We start from the raw sequence: 14,239 nt of genomic DNA, 5'->3' as shown, positions 1-14,239 counted from the left end.
GCCGGGGCAGCCTTCCAGACGCAGGGCTCAAGGTGCCTTAGAAGGACACACAGAACTCAGCTGTGCGGCGGAAGGGGAGGGGGCGAGCAGCTTCACTTTCACAAAGGAGTGACATCGAAGGCTAAAGTGTAAATGTGGAAAACTTCCATTTCACTAATATTTATGCATTCAAATTCTTGAGCCTTTAATAAAACCCACTGCTACTGAAAGAGGAAGAGTAAACATTAAAAACACTACTAGCCATTAATAAAGACATGGAAAGAATATTGGTTTTTTTGAAGTTCATGAAAAAAGCATGCAAATTTCTACAATTTATTAAAATACTGAACTACTTACTCTCCTAGACTTCGGTCACAAAAGGTAAATGCATTTGGGAGAAAAACAACAATATTCAGTTATAGTACAAGAACTTAAAATAGAGCATACCCAACTTCCAACAGTGAACCTGATGCTCTGCTCAGTAGTTTAATAGTTTTTGACCTAAAAGCTACTAGCTATACATTTAGATATATTTCTTTATTGACAACGAAGTGGATTTATGTTAAATTTCACATTATAATATCCTCACTGTAACAAACATATCAAATTACCTTAAAATTTAATTTTGAATGGTTTATTATAACGAGCTCCCAAAAGACAAATTATCACTGTGAATGTGTTGGCACACAGACAGGTGATCACAGGAAAGAGAAGATGCAAGAACACTAGGGTTTCTTCCCATCAGAATGCAGCTCCAAGGAAACCTAGCTCCTCCCGCTTTACAGAACACAATCTCTGGGCGGGAAGATTCAGATGGTCACCTGTCACCCGCTGATGCCACATGGCAGCATCCACGTGTATCAGGGCAGGGAGACCACAGGGCTCCAGGGAGAGAACCGATGACACGAATGACGACTGTCCATGTGACAGAGATGCCAAGGGCTGCTTGTCTAGTGGCAATGGGCGGAGCAGAAAAGGTTAAAACGCTGCTGTAAGGCCACACCAATGGTGATGCTTTCCCCGTGAGGTTAGCATGTATCTTTTAAACTTTATTATTTATTTATTGAGTTATTGCGTTATAGTGAGGTTAGCATATTTAAAAAGATGGCTTTATAAAACCGACCTAAAGAGCAAAACTAAATGTCTCAGCATTGCCAGTGACCTGAGCACCTGGAAGACCAAAGTCTCATCTCCTCAGCCCCAGAGCCCCGAGACTTAGGGGTGAAAATACAAGATTAGCAATCCTTCAAAATTAAATCCCCTCACCTCTTTCTGCTCAACCTGCAATGCTGATTTCAAAATATCTCGAAGCTGTATCAACTGCCTTCTTTCTTCATCCTGGGCCTGTTTGATCTTGGAAAACACAAAACAGAGAAAAGTACGACCGAGGTACAGCTGAGATGCTGGAGTTCACAGCGCATTTCCCCCAAAACGCAATGAACACCTCCGACACTGGTCCAACCTTCCCCCAACCAGGACTGAGGGCAGAGTGTGGCACTGCGGGGCTGTCGCTTTCTGGGTAGCCAGCATGCAGACACAAGATTACACAGAAGCAACATTTAAGTCAGAGAGTTTGCTACATAAAAACCATTTCAACACTCACGTGGGAGGGAAAGTACTTACTGTGTGAAGATCTGTTGAAAGTGTTTCAATGGAAGGTTTGAGGCTTTCAACTGCTTTCAGTCCATCCTGGAAAAAACTAGAAGGAAAAAGAAGAAACATAGATTGTCTTTCATAAAAGAGAAAACAATTTTGTTAGATGGAGAAAAAAACTTCTTTAAAAGAAATGACTGAGATTATTACGTAATTCCTGGGGGAAAAGACTAGGAACCAAGCCTTAAAATATTAGGCAACCCAGGAGTAAAGTGACACTCAAAACTATGAGAAGCAAATTGAGAAGGAACTGTAAGAAGCCTAGTATTTGTGATTTTTCTTGACTCATATAAAAAAAGCCCTAAATTTTCCATTTATAATGGGAAACAGGACCCTACTGACAAATGGCAGCAAAGGTTCTGGTTAGGAGCGGAAGAGCCTGTGGCCAGGAAAGCATGGGGTGCACACAAAAACAAGACAGTAAAGTATTTTCCTTGACAGGTGACAGTTCCGTGGAAAAGGGCAAGAATGCAGGAGGAAAGCAAGCCAACCTGATGCACACGAATGGCCCCGCCCCATGAGCAGAGTGGGGAGATGCGGTTGAGACTGAATATCAAAAGGAACTTTTTATTTTTAATGCTCAGAACTCTGCTTGTGAAGTCATTGATAACAAATGGCTCAGGAAATTCAACAGAGGCTAGATGTGTCTTTCCTGCAGCAACAGCGGGCTGACGTTCAGCACTCCTCTGAAGCGTGTCGTGTATAACCCTTTTGAAAGGAATGAAGAAAATGCTCCTAACCAGCTTAGGAGGCTTGTAACAAGACCTATAATGCCTGTATGGTTTGGCCCCTGCCTGTGTCTCCAAGTATCGATCCACACCATTTGCCCCCTTTATTCGTTTGGTTCCAGATACACTGGCCTTTTCTCTGTTCCTCTATGGCCACCAAATCCTCCTTGCCTCAGGCCCTTTGCACATGCTGTTTCTGCCCTCTGAAGAGTTCTCCTCGTAGCCTACCAACTATGTTGCCTGGCTCGTGACCACTCACTCTTCAAGTTTTAAGTTTTAAGTTACATACGGACTCATCAGGGGGCTATGCCACGACCCTCCTCCCTTCAAAGAGGTTTCCTTGCCAGATTTTCTCACAGCATTCTGTCTCTGGCTTCAAAACACTCACCACACTGCCATTACGTATTCAGTGCTGTAATTATTTAAAACATAATTCCCTCAGTAGGTCTTAAGTTCTAGGAAGGTAAGGTCACAGTATCCACAAAACCTGGCACATTTCGAGCACACGATATTCACTGAATGGAAAAATTAATGAAGGGAGGAAGGACAGTCTCCAACTTCTGCCAGTTTACTGGGTATCAAAGGAGACTATTTTCAGAAAATGATCTGGGGTTCACACGTATACTTCTTTTAAACTCAGCAACAGTCCTGGGGGAATTTCCCATATTAAGTATGCAATAAATAGAAGGGGCTGGAAAACCAATGCATGACAGCTAACACAGTAACTCCAAGGAGGAAGGAGAAAACACACACACAGGATGTGGGTCACGAACCATTACTAGTTAGTTATTAGGAATCACAGAGGCTGGGCCATTAGAATTTCTGGCCTTCAGATGTACGTGTAATTTTCACTTTATATTCTCATTCCTGTGTTTTGCCTGGCTCATTTTTCCCCCTACGCATAATAGAGTACGCTTCTGGTACAGCAGCAGGTCAGCATTATAATGGTATTCCCACATGTCTGTCTCCACCATTCGGGCAGAAATGCCATGTCCCACGCGTCTCCATGTTTTCCACTCCCCAGCACAGTGGCCAGCACGCAGCAGCAATTTCAAACTGAAAAGGAAACTGCGAAGAACAAACACAGGAACGAGAAACCGAGCTTTTCCTCTTGTCATGAACTCATTTGGTTCCCATGTTTTGTTCCTATGTTTTTTTCTTTTACAACTATTTTATCAATCAATTCAAATTCTTGTAACATAGATAGGGGGTTGGGGGTGGGGAAAGAACACAGGAGAGGGAGTAGGGAAAATAGCAGAGGAGATCAGCACAGAAACGGCCCTGCTCCTGGGAAAGGAAGCAGGTGCTCAGCTTCAGGATCTCTGTGCCTGGAAACTGCCCCTGCCCCCCACCCCAGCAAGACAGCGCCTTGCAGTGAAGTCAGGTGCTCAGAGAGGTGTTTCTTGTCACAGACGTCGTTTCCATTGTGACACTGGCCGGTGTGCTTGGAATAAAGATAAAAGATGTTGGATTTCATCTTTGTAAAAGTCTAGCCAATCTTGACCATCTACCTAAAAAACCTCCTCCCTCTGATTTTCAAAACTCCTGTCTTTCCGCACCCTCCTTACTGAGGCATGTTTGTAGACCTTCTCTGGCCTTAGGGAAAGCCCCCAAAGAAGTGGCCCCTTCAATGACTGCTGCCACCGCAACGTTCCTCAGGACAAACTCCTAGCACATTTGTCTAAGGTTGGGCTTGTTAACACTTTCTCAAGCTTCAAAATGAGATTTACCGTCAGTATTCTCAAATATCAAATTCTGCTTTTTATCAAATGTTTTCTAGCCTACCTGATCAAATTCTCCAGCCTTTAAAACATACCCACTGAGATTCAACCTTCAAGTGCCCACCAAGCAGGGCGGCCTCTCCCTCCTCCTGACAAGCCTGCACAACAGCCCTACCGTGATGGCCACTGGAGCGAACTTCTCCAGGGCGCTGGACCCGCATCCCAAGCTCCAGGCAGCGGCTGGTCACAGTGGTTCCCAGCAGGTATCTTCTCATTAAAGAACAAGTCACGTCAGCACTCATTACCACTGTGTAGAAAATCACTTTTGTTTTAAAGACTGCTCTATTTCTAGGTTTCACTGGAGAATAGGGTCCTCAATCTTCCGCAGCAAAGGCTAGTAAGATACATTTTCCAGGCTATTCCAGGAACTAGAGACGCCAATTCTTTCCTTGAAAGAAGTTAAGACATAGAACATGAGGTACTCTTCAAGAATGCCTCCAGTGAAAAGCAAAAAGGAGTCAAAAGCAAAACAATGTCTATCTAAGCAGTTCTAAGGGTGAACACCCAAACGTGGTTCCACAGAATCTGGTTTCCACGGAGGCCCCTTGGTACCTGCAGAGACCAGCAGCACCGGTCAGCAGGCAGCCTCCGCCCCTGGGCCACCGTCGCCAGGTCACAGCTGTGTTTCCAGGGCGAGAAGTGGAGACTGAGGATGTTAAGTAGGGGCGCAAAGGGCCTGCAGGTGGTTAAACACACGCATGGCCACGGGCTCCTTGTCCACTGGCTGAATCACTCAGGCTCCACATTCTATCCTCCAAAACGTGCACTTAAAAGTCAAAGCTGTTCAAATGATTTGAAGAGCCTGCAGTACGTACGCACACATGCAAACTCATCCAAAAAGGAAGTAATGGAAGATTCATCATTTTTAAGGGTTACTGAGCTCATGCCCATAAAAGGCCAACTAAGTTCACTTTTCCACAAGTGGTCTGTTGCTACCCAACAAATCAGTTTGGGCAAAATAAAGAAAAAAAGGAAATCCCAGAATAACTTCTTAAAAATAAAATATCAGCAAGGAAGCAACCCGCTTCCTAAACGGCCTCACATAAAGCTACAAGGGTAAGACTGAAGAAGGAATCTGTGTGTTAATCACACAGTTAGGATTTGGAGTCTCTGCAGAAGAATTCACCTTAAAAATTCGACAAATGATGGGTCTTTCTATTCCCTGAGACTGTTCTCCCAAGCGTGGGGCTCTGCTTTTAACCCAGCACATCTTCCTTTGCTGTTGGATTGCCACTGCTTTAGAAATGCAGTGTCGCCAGAGATGTATTAAGAATTGCAAAGCACAGCTCCGTCCAATTCAACCGTGCAATTCACCGCTGCAAATACGTGCCAGGTAAACACGCCATGTGCTAGAGACTAAAAAATAAATGTCATGGAGGACGTCCTTAAAGAGGATACAGTTCAGCGGGAGACACAACACAACATGTAAGATGCCATCGCGGGATGTGTAGAGAATACAGTGGTAAGAAGAAGAAAGGGAAGTAACTCCAGGGGGAGAGCAACTCGACTTCAGAGCAGCAGCTGGACCTGAGCTGGGTCTCAGGGAGGCACAAAGGCTGTGGGAAGGCACGGTCACGTTCAAGGCAAAGGGAACAAAGTGTGTGAGGGAACATCAGCACGGGGCATGGCCTGTTCAAGGCAAGGCAGGGGGACACAGGTGGCACCAGCACCTCCAGAGTGCCCACATCACCCCACGCCCTCCACCTGTGCAGTCAGAGCCTGGGCCTGGTCACATCTCCAGCTATGCTAGGACTGCACCCGCGTCCCTGAGTGATCACACACCCACTCCTGTCCCGTGTGGCTCCTTCCAGACACAGAGCAGCCCTGTTAAGACAGAGATGGGATGGGAGGGGCTTCCTGATGTTTCCCATCAGCACCGCTGCCCACTCACAGCCGCTCCCTGGCTTGGTCACACTCTTACGCACGGGCCAGCGTCTGCCTCCCGTCCCTCCCGAAGGTCCCAGCCTGTAGGAACTTGGTTTCCTTCTTCCTGTATCACCGGAACGTCACACAGCACCCGGCGCCTAGTAAGAGCTCCGTCAGTACTGGTTGAATGCATCCTCCGCTTAAAACTTTTCGGGGGCTTCCCAACATGTCTGGGATAAAATCTACCGCCTTTAACGAGACTTCCAAGGCCGCCCATGTCTCAGGCTTTTCCATGCAGTTTCATTTTGCTCACCATGTGTCCATCACAATGACCTTCTTCCTGCCTCAACCCTGCCTGCCTGGAAAGCTCTTCCTCTGCTCCTTATCTGCTAGCTCCTCCGCATCCTTCAGGTCTCAGAATACGTCTCCTCCAAGAGGCCTGCAGCTGATTCAAGAACTGAGTACCAACCGCGTGTCAGGTACTTTGTTCTGGCTGCCAGAAAACCCAGCAAGGAACAAAACAGAAAAAAGAAAAATATCTCTGCCCTCAACCTCTGTCTAAATTTGGTCCTTCTATTATTATACTCTTCCTTAGTCTCCTCTGCTCCGGGACACTTTGTCAAACGTCTGATGGTAAGCGTGCCGGCCTAAGCCCCGCTTGATTCCAGCAGGAACTGCGCCCGTGACGTACATCACCGGGTCCCCAGCATCCAGGACGGTGCCTGACACCCAGCACGCTCTCAACAAAGGCAGTGAATGAGTCCGCGGCCTGTTTCTAGTAGCACCTGGGGGTCTGGGAGCAGAAGGAGGAGGGGAGTAGAAAGGCAATCAGGCCGAGGGACGAGGCCCAGGTTGTGAGGGGCTGGCGGACACGGCGAAGTTGAGTACCTGAACAGCCCTGAAAGTGGAAGTTTCTTCTTCTGTTCCACGTACAGCCCCCTTTGCTCAGCACTGTCATTTGCTTTACAGGGTAAGTATATATGGAAGTAATTCTTTTTATTTATTTATTTTTTATTTTTTGGGGGGTAATTAGGTTTATTTACTTATTTTGATGGAGGTACCAGGGATTGAACCCAGGACCTCATGCATGCTAAGTGCACACTCTACCACCGAGTTATACCCTCCCTGCTCTTTTAATTTAAGACACTGCATTAACACAATCCCATTCCCCTTTTAACAAATAAAAAACATCTGAGAATCAAACCAGTTTGCCTTTTTATTAAAAAAAGCAAAAATAAGTATATTTGATAATTAGATTTTTATATTACTTTTAGTTTTTGAGATATTCTCCAACCATAAGACTCACCCTTTAAAAGTGCACAGTCCAGTGCTTTTTAGCATATTCATACAGTTGGGTAATCATCAGCCCAGTCTAATTCCAGAATATTTCCATTGCCCATCAGCAGTAATTCGCCCTCCCCACTCCTCTGCTTTCTGTCTCTGTGGATCTGCCTGTTCCTGACCTTTCGATTAACTGGAATCCTCCAGTCTGCGGCCTTTGGTTTCTGGCTTCTTTCACTTAACATGTTTCCAAGGTTCATCCATGTTATATAGCACGTATCCCTGTTTCATTCCTTTTCCTACGGATTCTAAGTAAGTGTTTACTTTCAGCACGATACTACAGATCTCCCAGAGGTTGCCATAAAGAGAGAAACATCTGAAATAACATCGTAACAAAGAAATAACATCATAACTTACTTGCATTGGGCATGAAAATATTTGATCAGATTCTGAAGTAAATCCACTCCCTTTTTAATCTTAATTTCATTGACCTTCAGCAGATACTGTAAAAAAAAAACAAGAAATGTCACAGATAACAAGCAGAATATGAGCTTCTGAGGACAGATCCCCTCTCCCACTTCTCCGACACTGTACTGGGTAGAGCTCATGGCAGGTGCTTAATATTTTCTAAACACCATTTGCCTAAATGTTTCTTTTAGCTTTTGTGCCGTGTGAATTATCTGACATACAGGTAATTAAACGCTTACCTTCAAGCACCCAGAACTCCAAGTAATACAACATTCTATCTCGCCCAGTGAGGAGAAACTGTCACCCTAGCTGCACAGAAGACGGAGGACGGTTAGGATCAAGGGCTTTCTAAGCACCTTGAACGTTCCTGCCTGCATATTCTGTCCCAGGCCCCTTTCTTTCAGCAGGTCATCATCTAGACACTAACTGCTAATCTTCTGAAGTTGAGACTTTGCTCCATGTGTCTCGTACTAAGACATTTAAAAAAACTGTGATTGCCATAAAAAATCATATTTTAAATTCAAATAAATGAAAGCCATTTTTAACTTGGAGAATTCATTCACAACCACTAAGGCATCAGGAAGCCCCAGGGACCCACAAAACAAGCATCAGGAAATACATTTGTTCTTTGCTAAAAGACGACACAGAACACAGACTTCATAAATTCCCTCTCCCCTCCACTGTTGGGACAGGGTATAAACGACCCTGAGAACATGTCACCCTAAAGACCGAATGCCCCGAAAGAGCTGCAGACCTCCGCTGACCACAGGCATCTCCGCTGTCACCTGGCAACTCGCGCTCAAGGTCCTTCCGGGCGGGCTGGGCAGCCCAGGCCCGGGAGGGAAGCTGCTCTGAAGAGGCCACGACAACTTTCCCCCGGCCTGCACCAGTGGCCTTTCTGTCCGCATCGCCCCCCTTTTTGGTGCTTATTCATTAACTGAGTAAGATGTTTGGTAAAGTATCAAAATGGTTAAATGGTTAATTAAGACGCTTGGCCACACGTCAAACATTAAAATGTACGTACCCTTGACCTAGAAATTCTACTTACTGGAACTTATCATAAGAAGATAATCACAAACGTTTACAAAGATGAATAGAAAAGGAGGTTCACTGCAGAGCTGTTTGTAAAAGTGAAAAATGGCAGCAACCCAAACAGAATGAATGGGGAATTAAAGTACGGGGCACCCATACAAAAAAATGCCATGCGGCCTTCAGGCCAACAAAGCAGAGACTTTCTGACACGGAAGGAAGTCTGGGGCACAGCAGTGAGTAAAATGATCAGGCTACGAAGCAGCAGCAGCAGGTGACCCTGTTTCTACAACTGTTTTTGTGTATGCAGACTAGGGACACCTGAAAGACGCTGAACTAGAGGGCAAAGCGGTCATCTTTCAGTAAGTACAATTTGGGGTGACTTTTAATGTCTTTTATATGTAAGCACATACAGTACATACATGCACACACACACATATATACTGACCAATTTTTTAAAGCTCATATTTTTATAATCATAAAAAAGCAAGAGCAGGTCTCTCATACCTTCTTGATTCACAAAAGTTCTGTATTACTATTTGGCATACCGAAGTTCTTTGTAAAATTCCTTCTGAAGAGTAAGTCCCACAGCTTTAAAATAAACACCTGAAAGTCGCTTTTCTATAGTAGGTACTAGGCAACTAAAAATTTAAACACCTAAACAACATCAAGCATTTACAAAACTTGAGAACTTCAGTTTGAGCAAACAGTTGGACAATTGAGTGATTTTAACTGCGACCATCCATTCACTCCAGGGCGTGAGGTTCTCGGGATCTGCTTTTCAGATGCCCCCCTCTCGCCCTCTCCAGCCCAGGTCTGTTTGGCCAATGTCTACATCCTTCATCAGACGTGCCCTCCTCTGGGAACTCCACCCCCACCACCGGCCCACCCCACCCCTGCTTCCGCACCTGCACTCAGCGCCTGACCCCACTGGCCTGCAGCTCTGCAGAGGCAGGGACCCGTGACGCTCGGCACAGACTGGGGCCCGACAGCCGTTTGGGGACCCACCCCACAGATGGCCTGCAGGTATGACTTAGAGGCATTGGCTAGACAACGTATCTCTAATGAGATAAACCACCCTACGAGTCCACACAACCTACTCACCCAGCCGAGGAAAAACCCCTCGTGCTGGGTGCACACCCCAGAAAGCAATGAGACTGCTGAGGCTGGAACCGGCACCCTTCACTTCCAGGAAAAGCCAGTAACATGCTGGCTGAGTCTCACAGTCACTGAACGTCCTTTAATAAGCAGTCCTTCCTGTAGAGTTTAGTCAACAGACTCCCTCCTTATTAGCCCAGAAGAGAGCACAGCCTGAACTCACACACACACACTTTCAAAACCCACTCTCTGTGAAACACTATTACTTAATTTTACCCCGACTGAACAAAACCAACACGCTGTGTTTGTGTAACACACAGCGGTCTCCTTGTCCCTGCCTCCTACTTCCAGGCTGGTTTCTCCGACACCACGTGAAACAGGCCAGGGCAGGTATTTTATGTGTGTCTGTTTCTAAAAACAGCATTTGTATAAAAACATCCACTCAATCTCTTTGAGCTTAATTAACTTTCTAAATATTCATGTAATGAAAAACAAAGCAGCAAAGGAGGGACAGAGGAATAAAAAAGACATAAGACATTAAAAAAAACACCACAAGAACAGACATAAATCCAACCACATCAACAGTAACAACAAATGTGGATGATTTAACAATCCCATCAAAAGGCAGAGGTTGTCAGACTAGATTAAAAAAAAAATAACCGACCCAAATACAGATTGTCTACAGGAAATATACACTTTAGATCCAAAGATACACATAGGCTGAAAGAAAAGGCTGGGGGGAAATCCCCTGCAAATAGAAACCATAAGAGAGTGGGAGCGGCTGTCCAATTAGACAAATGTGAGAGCCTAGACCCCTGGGACTGACTCTCTGCTTATTGCTTAGGAGTTTGCTCTGAAAATAAAAACTGATTTAAATACACTCCTAAGATATGCATCTATAAAGACTAAGCTCCTGCTATAATTAACAAATAAACAAACATTCCAAAATCAAAAGGTGCCTTACGATTAGCTTCGCTGTTGACGCTTACAGGGACTCAAGAGCCGGCCGAACGCGGTCTCAGCACATGTCACAAATAGCGCCCTGCGTCGTGCACACTTAGGACATAAGTCTGCGCAGCCACGGGGGGAAACAGATGCCCCTGTGCACAAGGGGCTTTGCCGTCACCGCCAGGAGGAGCGAGCTCTCAGGCAGAGGTGGGGAACTGCTTCCACAAGCTGTTTCTACAGACTCGCAAGCAAGGTGGAAAAAGGCTGGAAGCAGAGGCCTGCATGACTGGCCTTCGATGCTTTCCATCCCTAAGCCTCCAGTAGAGAAACGTTTTGAGTTTCTGCCACCTTCCCCTCCCCAAGGCAAGGCCTCAGGCTGCAGGTGGAGCGCACAGAGGGCCTCCCCTGGGCACCTGGGCCTCTGGCTTGATGAGCATCCCCACTGTGAGCAGGTGGAACTGGAGTGGCAGCACTTCCAGGGGCAGGTGGCTTGGCTTCCCAGAACCAGCTCTCAAGGCTCACAGTGGGGGGACCACAGGTGACATCTCACTGCCCCTCCTCGGCTTGGATTCCACTGGTACAAGGGAACCCATACCCCTCATCAAAAACCACTAAGGGGGGAGTAGTCTAGCTAGCTTCCAGTGAGGTGTTCGGTGTTCCCTCGGCAGCCCCGGGGCAGGCAGCCCACCTCGCACATCTGCAGCTGGAAGAACCGGCGCTCCTTCTCCATCTCCTCCGCGATCTCGGCCCCGCTTATCTCCGTGCGGATCATCCCATGCAGCTTGGCGTGCTCCTTCTTCTCCTTCTCTATCTTGGTTCTACGTGGGAAAGAAGCAAGAAGACCTCAAGACACCTCCGGACAGCACGGCCTCGCCGTGATCCCAGCCTCCGGCCTGGAGACAAGTGCTTGCCGGACGGCCTCTAACCCACTGGGGAGGAAAATGCCAATCTTGGCCCTTTTTGTGGCGTATCTACTCATCAAATGCTTCCAAAGCACCTACGCTGCGCCTGGCCTGGGTGAGGGGAGGTTGTGCCCCTGAGGTTTCCTTTAGGGACAGCACTCTGGTCCGAGTGGCCGCAGGGTGGCCAGGGGCAGCCCGACCTCCTGGTTCTCCTCCAGCACCCTCCCCACCCCTCTTCATGCCGCCTCCTCCTCGCTAGCAATGTCATGACTCAGACAGGGCTCATCCTGCAGAATAAGACAAGTGACGTTTTCCGTTTGCAAGCTTTGTCCCCCTTTCCGTGTTTATCTTATGCTCAACTGTTAGTCAAGTGTGCGGGGCAGGGTGCGAGCCGACCCTGGTGCACATCGCGAGACACGTGACCAGGGCGAGAGGCAGCCATGAATCACATCAGTTAAGAAGGGCTTGAACTTGTAACTGGGTTTCTATTTTGGAGAAAAGAAGACTAAATAAAAGCCACAGAAAGCACTCAAAAACATGAAGGTTGCCCAAAGAGAAGGGAGCAGACTTCCCCGCCGTGCCTCAGGGCAGACGTTGCATAACGTAAGGCAGCATTTCCTAGAAAGCTGAACAACTTTCTAAGAAATGGGTTACTTTGGGGCCAGCGTCCCCATCACTCGGGGAGGGGGTATTTAAGAAGAGGCAAGAAATCTAGTTTCTGATCCTTGTTTTTTATCTTGAAGCACAGCACTGGGCAACAGTAGATGTTCCACAACTTGAACGGGTGGGTGAGTGAGAACATTAAAAAAAAGGTGACCATTTGGTGGGGATGTTGTTAAATGGCTTCATGCACCGAGGAGGAGGTGGGGAGTGTGACTGGAGGCCCCTGAGATCCTGGGGACAACCACACAACTCCAAGGCTCCCCCCGCCACCCCCTCAGAGGGATCAAGACACGGCCAGACATCGGTCACTCTCATAATGCTCAGGTATAGGACTCCAGGCCAGGAATTTTAAATATGTCTTAAACCTGTCTGCTCCATATCCAGGGCCTCTCCGGACAAATCAATATCACATATATTAATGGGCAGAGTTACTTTTTAATTTTTATCCCAGAATTACTTTTGAGTTTTAAATGGTGCTGCTCTTTGGGTCTCAGATTCTGGGATTTTGTGAGTAATTCTGTCCCCACTGTATTTATGTGTGTCTTGATTTTACAGAACTTGATCTCTTTCCCCTTCAAACCTTTTCCTTTCAGAACCAAAACCCCTCTTTAGAAACCCTCTCGTTGCTGGTTCATAAACGCACAGAAGCATTTCCCCTAAGGCCTTGAGGGTGGCAGCAACAGTGGCTGAATGAAGCCAGCAGACCCATGGCCAGCCCTTGGCTCAGCCTGTCTCTTACGGCTGACCAGCGGCAAAATGCCAAGGTTTCCCACCTGTAACGCAGGAACGTGGACCCTTTCCTCATTTACTGCACTGAACTGACACAGGTGAAGGATGCTAGCCAGCCAGGGGCAGCAAGTCTGGAGCCTCTCCGGGCTGAGCAGACCTTCGAAGTATTCTGGGTTAACACTCTACCTATGCTTACATACAAATGTCGGCCTTTGTTGTAACTCCAGAATTTGGAGCATGGGAACTTAAGATTTCCGGGAAGGGATGAGTCCCAAAGGTCTCGTATTCCTTGGTTTGAGCTCTGTGATCCTTCACCACTTGGAACAGATACCCATGGCTGGTAAAAACAAACCCAATGAAGCACTTGCTATGTCTGAAAAGGCTTTCTTCTTAACAATTCTAACTTTACCAGATGGATTCATAGAAAGGTTCTATTTCCACTCAGAAAACTCTACATTATTACCCAGTGTACAACAACTATATAGCAAACACGAGGCATTTAAAAATATTTTCTATTTCTCAAATATTTAAAATAATTGAAACCACTGTCCCCATGGTCGCTAGCCCAATTCTAGCCAGCTCGATCCTCTCCATTCTAGAAATAAGAAGCTGTGATCAGAAACGTTACAACAACCGCCTGACGTCAGCCCACGGCAGTCAATCAGCCTTCCTGAACGCAACGCTCTGTAGCCATCCTCAAGGAGGAATGAGGCGAAAGCCCTGTTAAAGAGTTTACATCACACCAGGTGTGAAAGCACCTGGCATCGTAACAAACCACAGCAACACAGTTTGGGGTGAGTTCTTTCCTGGATTAAGGTTTATTTAGACAATACCTTTACGCAATAAAAGCTCCATTTAAAATTGAAATCTCAAATCACCTACACTTATTTTTTAAAATGAAACCACTCACATTTTTGTTTCATAGTCCTTCCAAGCTTTATCAAAAGGCTTTTTCAGATCCTGTAAACAGAGAGGCATAAATTAAACAGGACTAATCATTAACTTCTGGGCAAGATAAACTTACTAATCCTTAGACCAGCCCTGAAAGGAGCATTAATATCTGAATAAAATGACATACGTGACCCCATGAAAAATAAAAATCTTACAGGATGGG

At 46.3% G+C, this 14,239-nt stretch overlaps 1 protein-coding gene across 5 annotated transcripts in view; it reads right to left on the bottom strand.

The window, feature by feature from the left end:
- The window catches only part of ASAP2 (ArfGAP with SH3 domain, ankyrin repeat and PH domain 2), a 147,755-nt gene that overhangs the window by 53,098 nt on the left and 80,418 nt on the right, over positions 1–14,239 (bottom strand). For all 5 annotated transcript variants that reach the window (XM_032496988.1, XM_032496990.1, XM_032496987.1 and 2 more), the window contains 5 exons: positions 14,036–14,085; positions 11,520–11,649; positions 7,706–7,791; positions 1,603–1,678; positions 1,246–1,332 (listed from right to left, as the gene is read on the bottom strand). In XM_032496988.1, the coding sequence (XP_032352879.1) occupies positions 1,246–1,332; positions 1,603–1,678; positions 7,706–7,791; positions 11,520–11,649; positions 14,036–14,085 (429 nt within the window). The remainder of the gene's footprint in view (positions 1–1,245; positions 1,333–1,602; positions 1,679–7,705; positions 7,792–11,519; positions 11,650–14,035; positions 14,086–14,239) is intronic.

Source organism: Camelus ferus, chromosome 15 (assembly GCF_009834535.1).
Source record: "Camelus ferus isolate YT-003-E chromosome 15, BCGSAC_Cfer_1.0, whole genome shotgun sequence".
Lineage (NCBI taxonomy): Eukaryota > Metazoa > Chordata > Mammalia > Artiodactyla > Camelidae > Camelus > Camelus ferus.
Note: the sequence above shows the minus strand (reverse complement) of the source record. Positions and strands in the feature narration are given on the sequence as shown.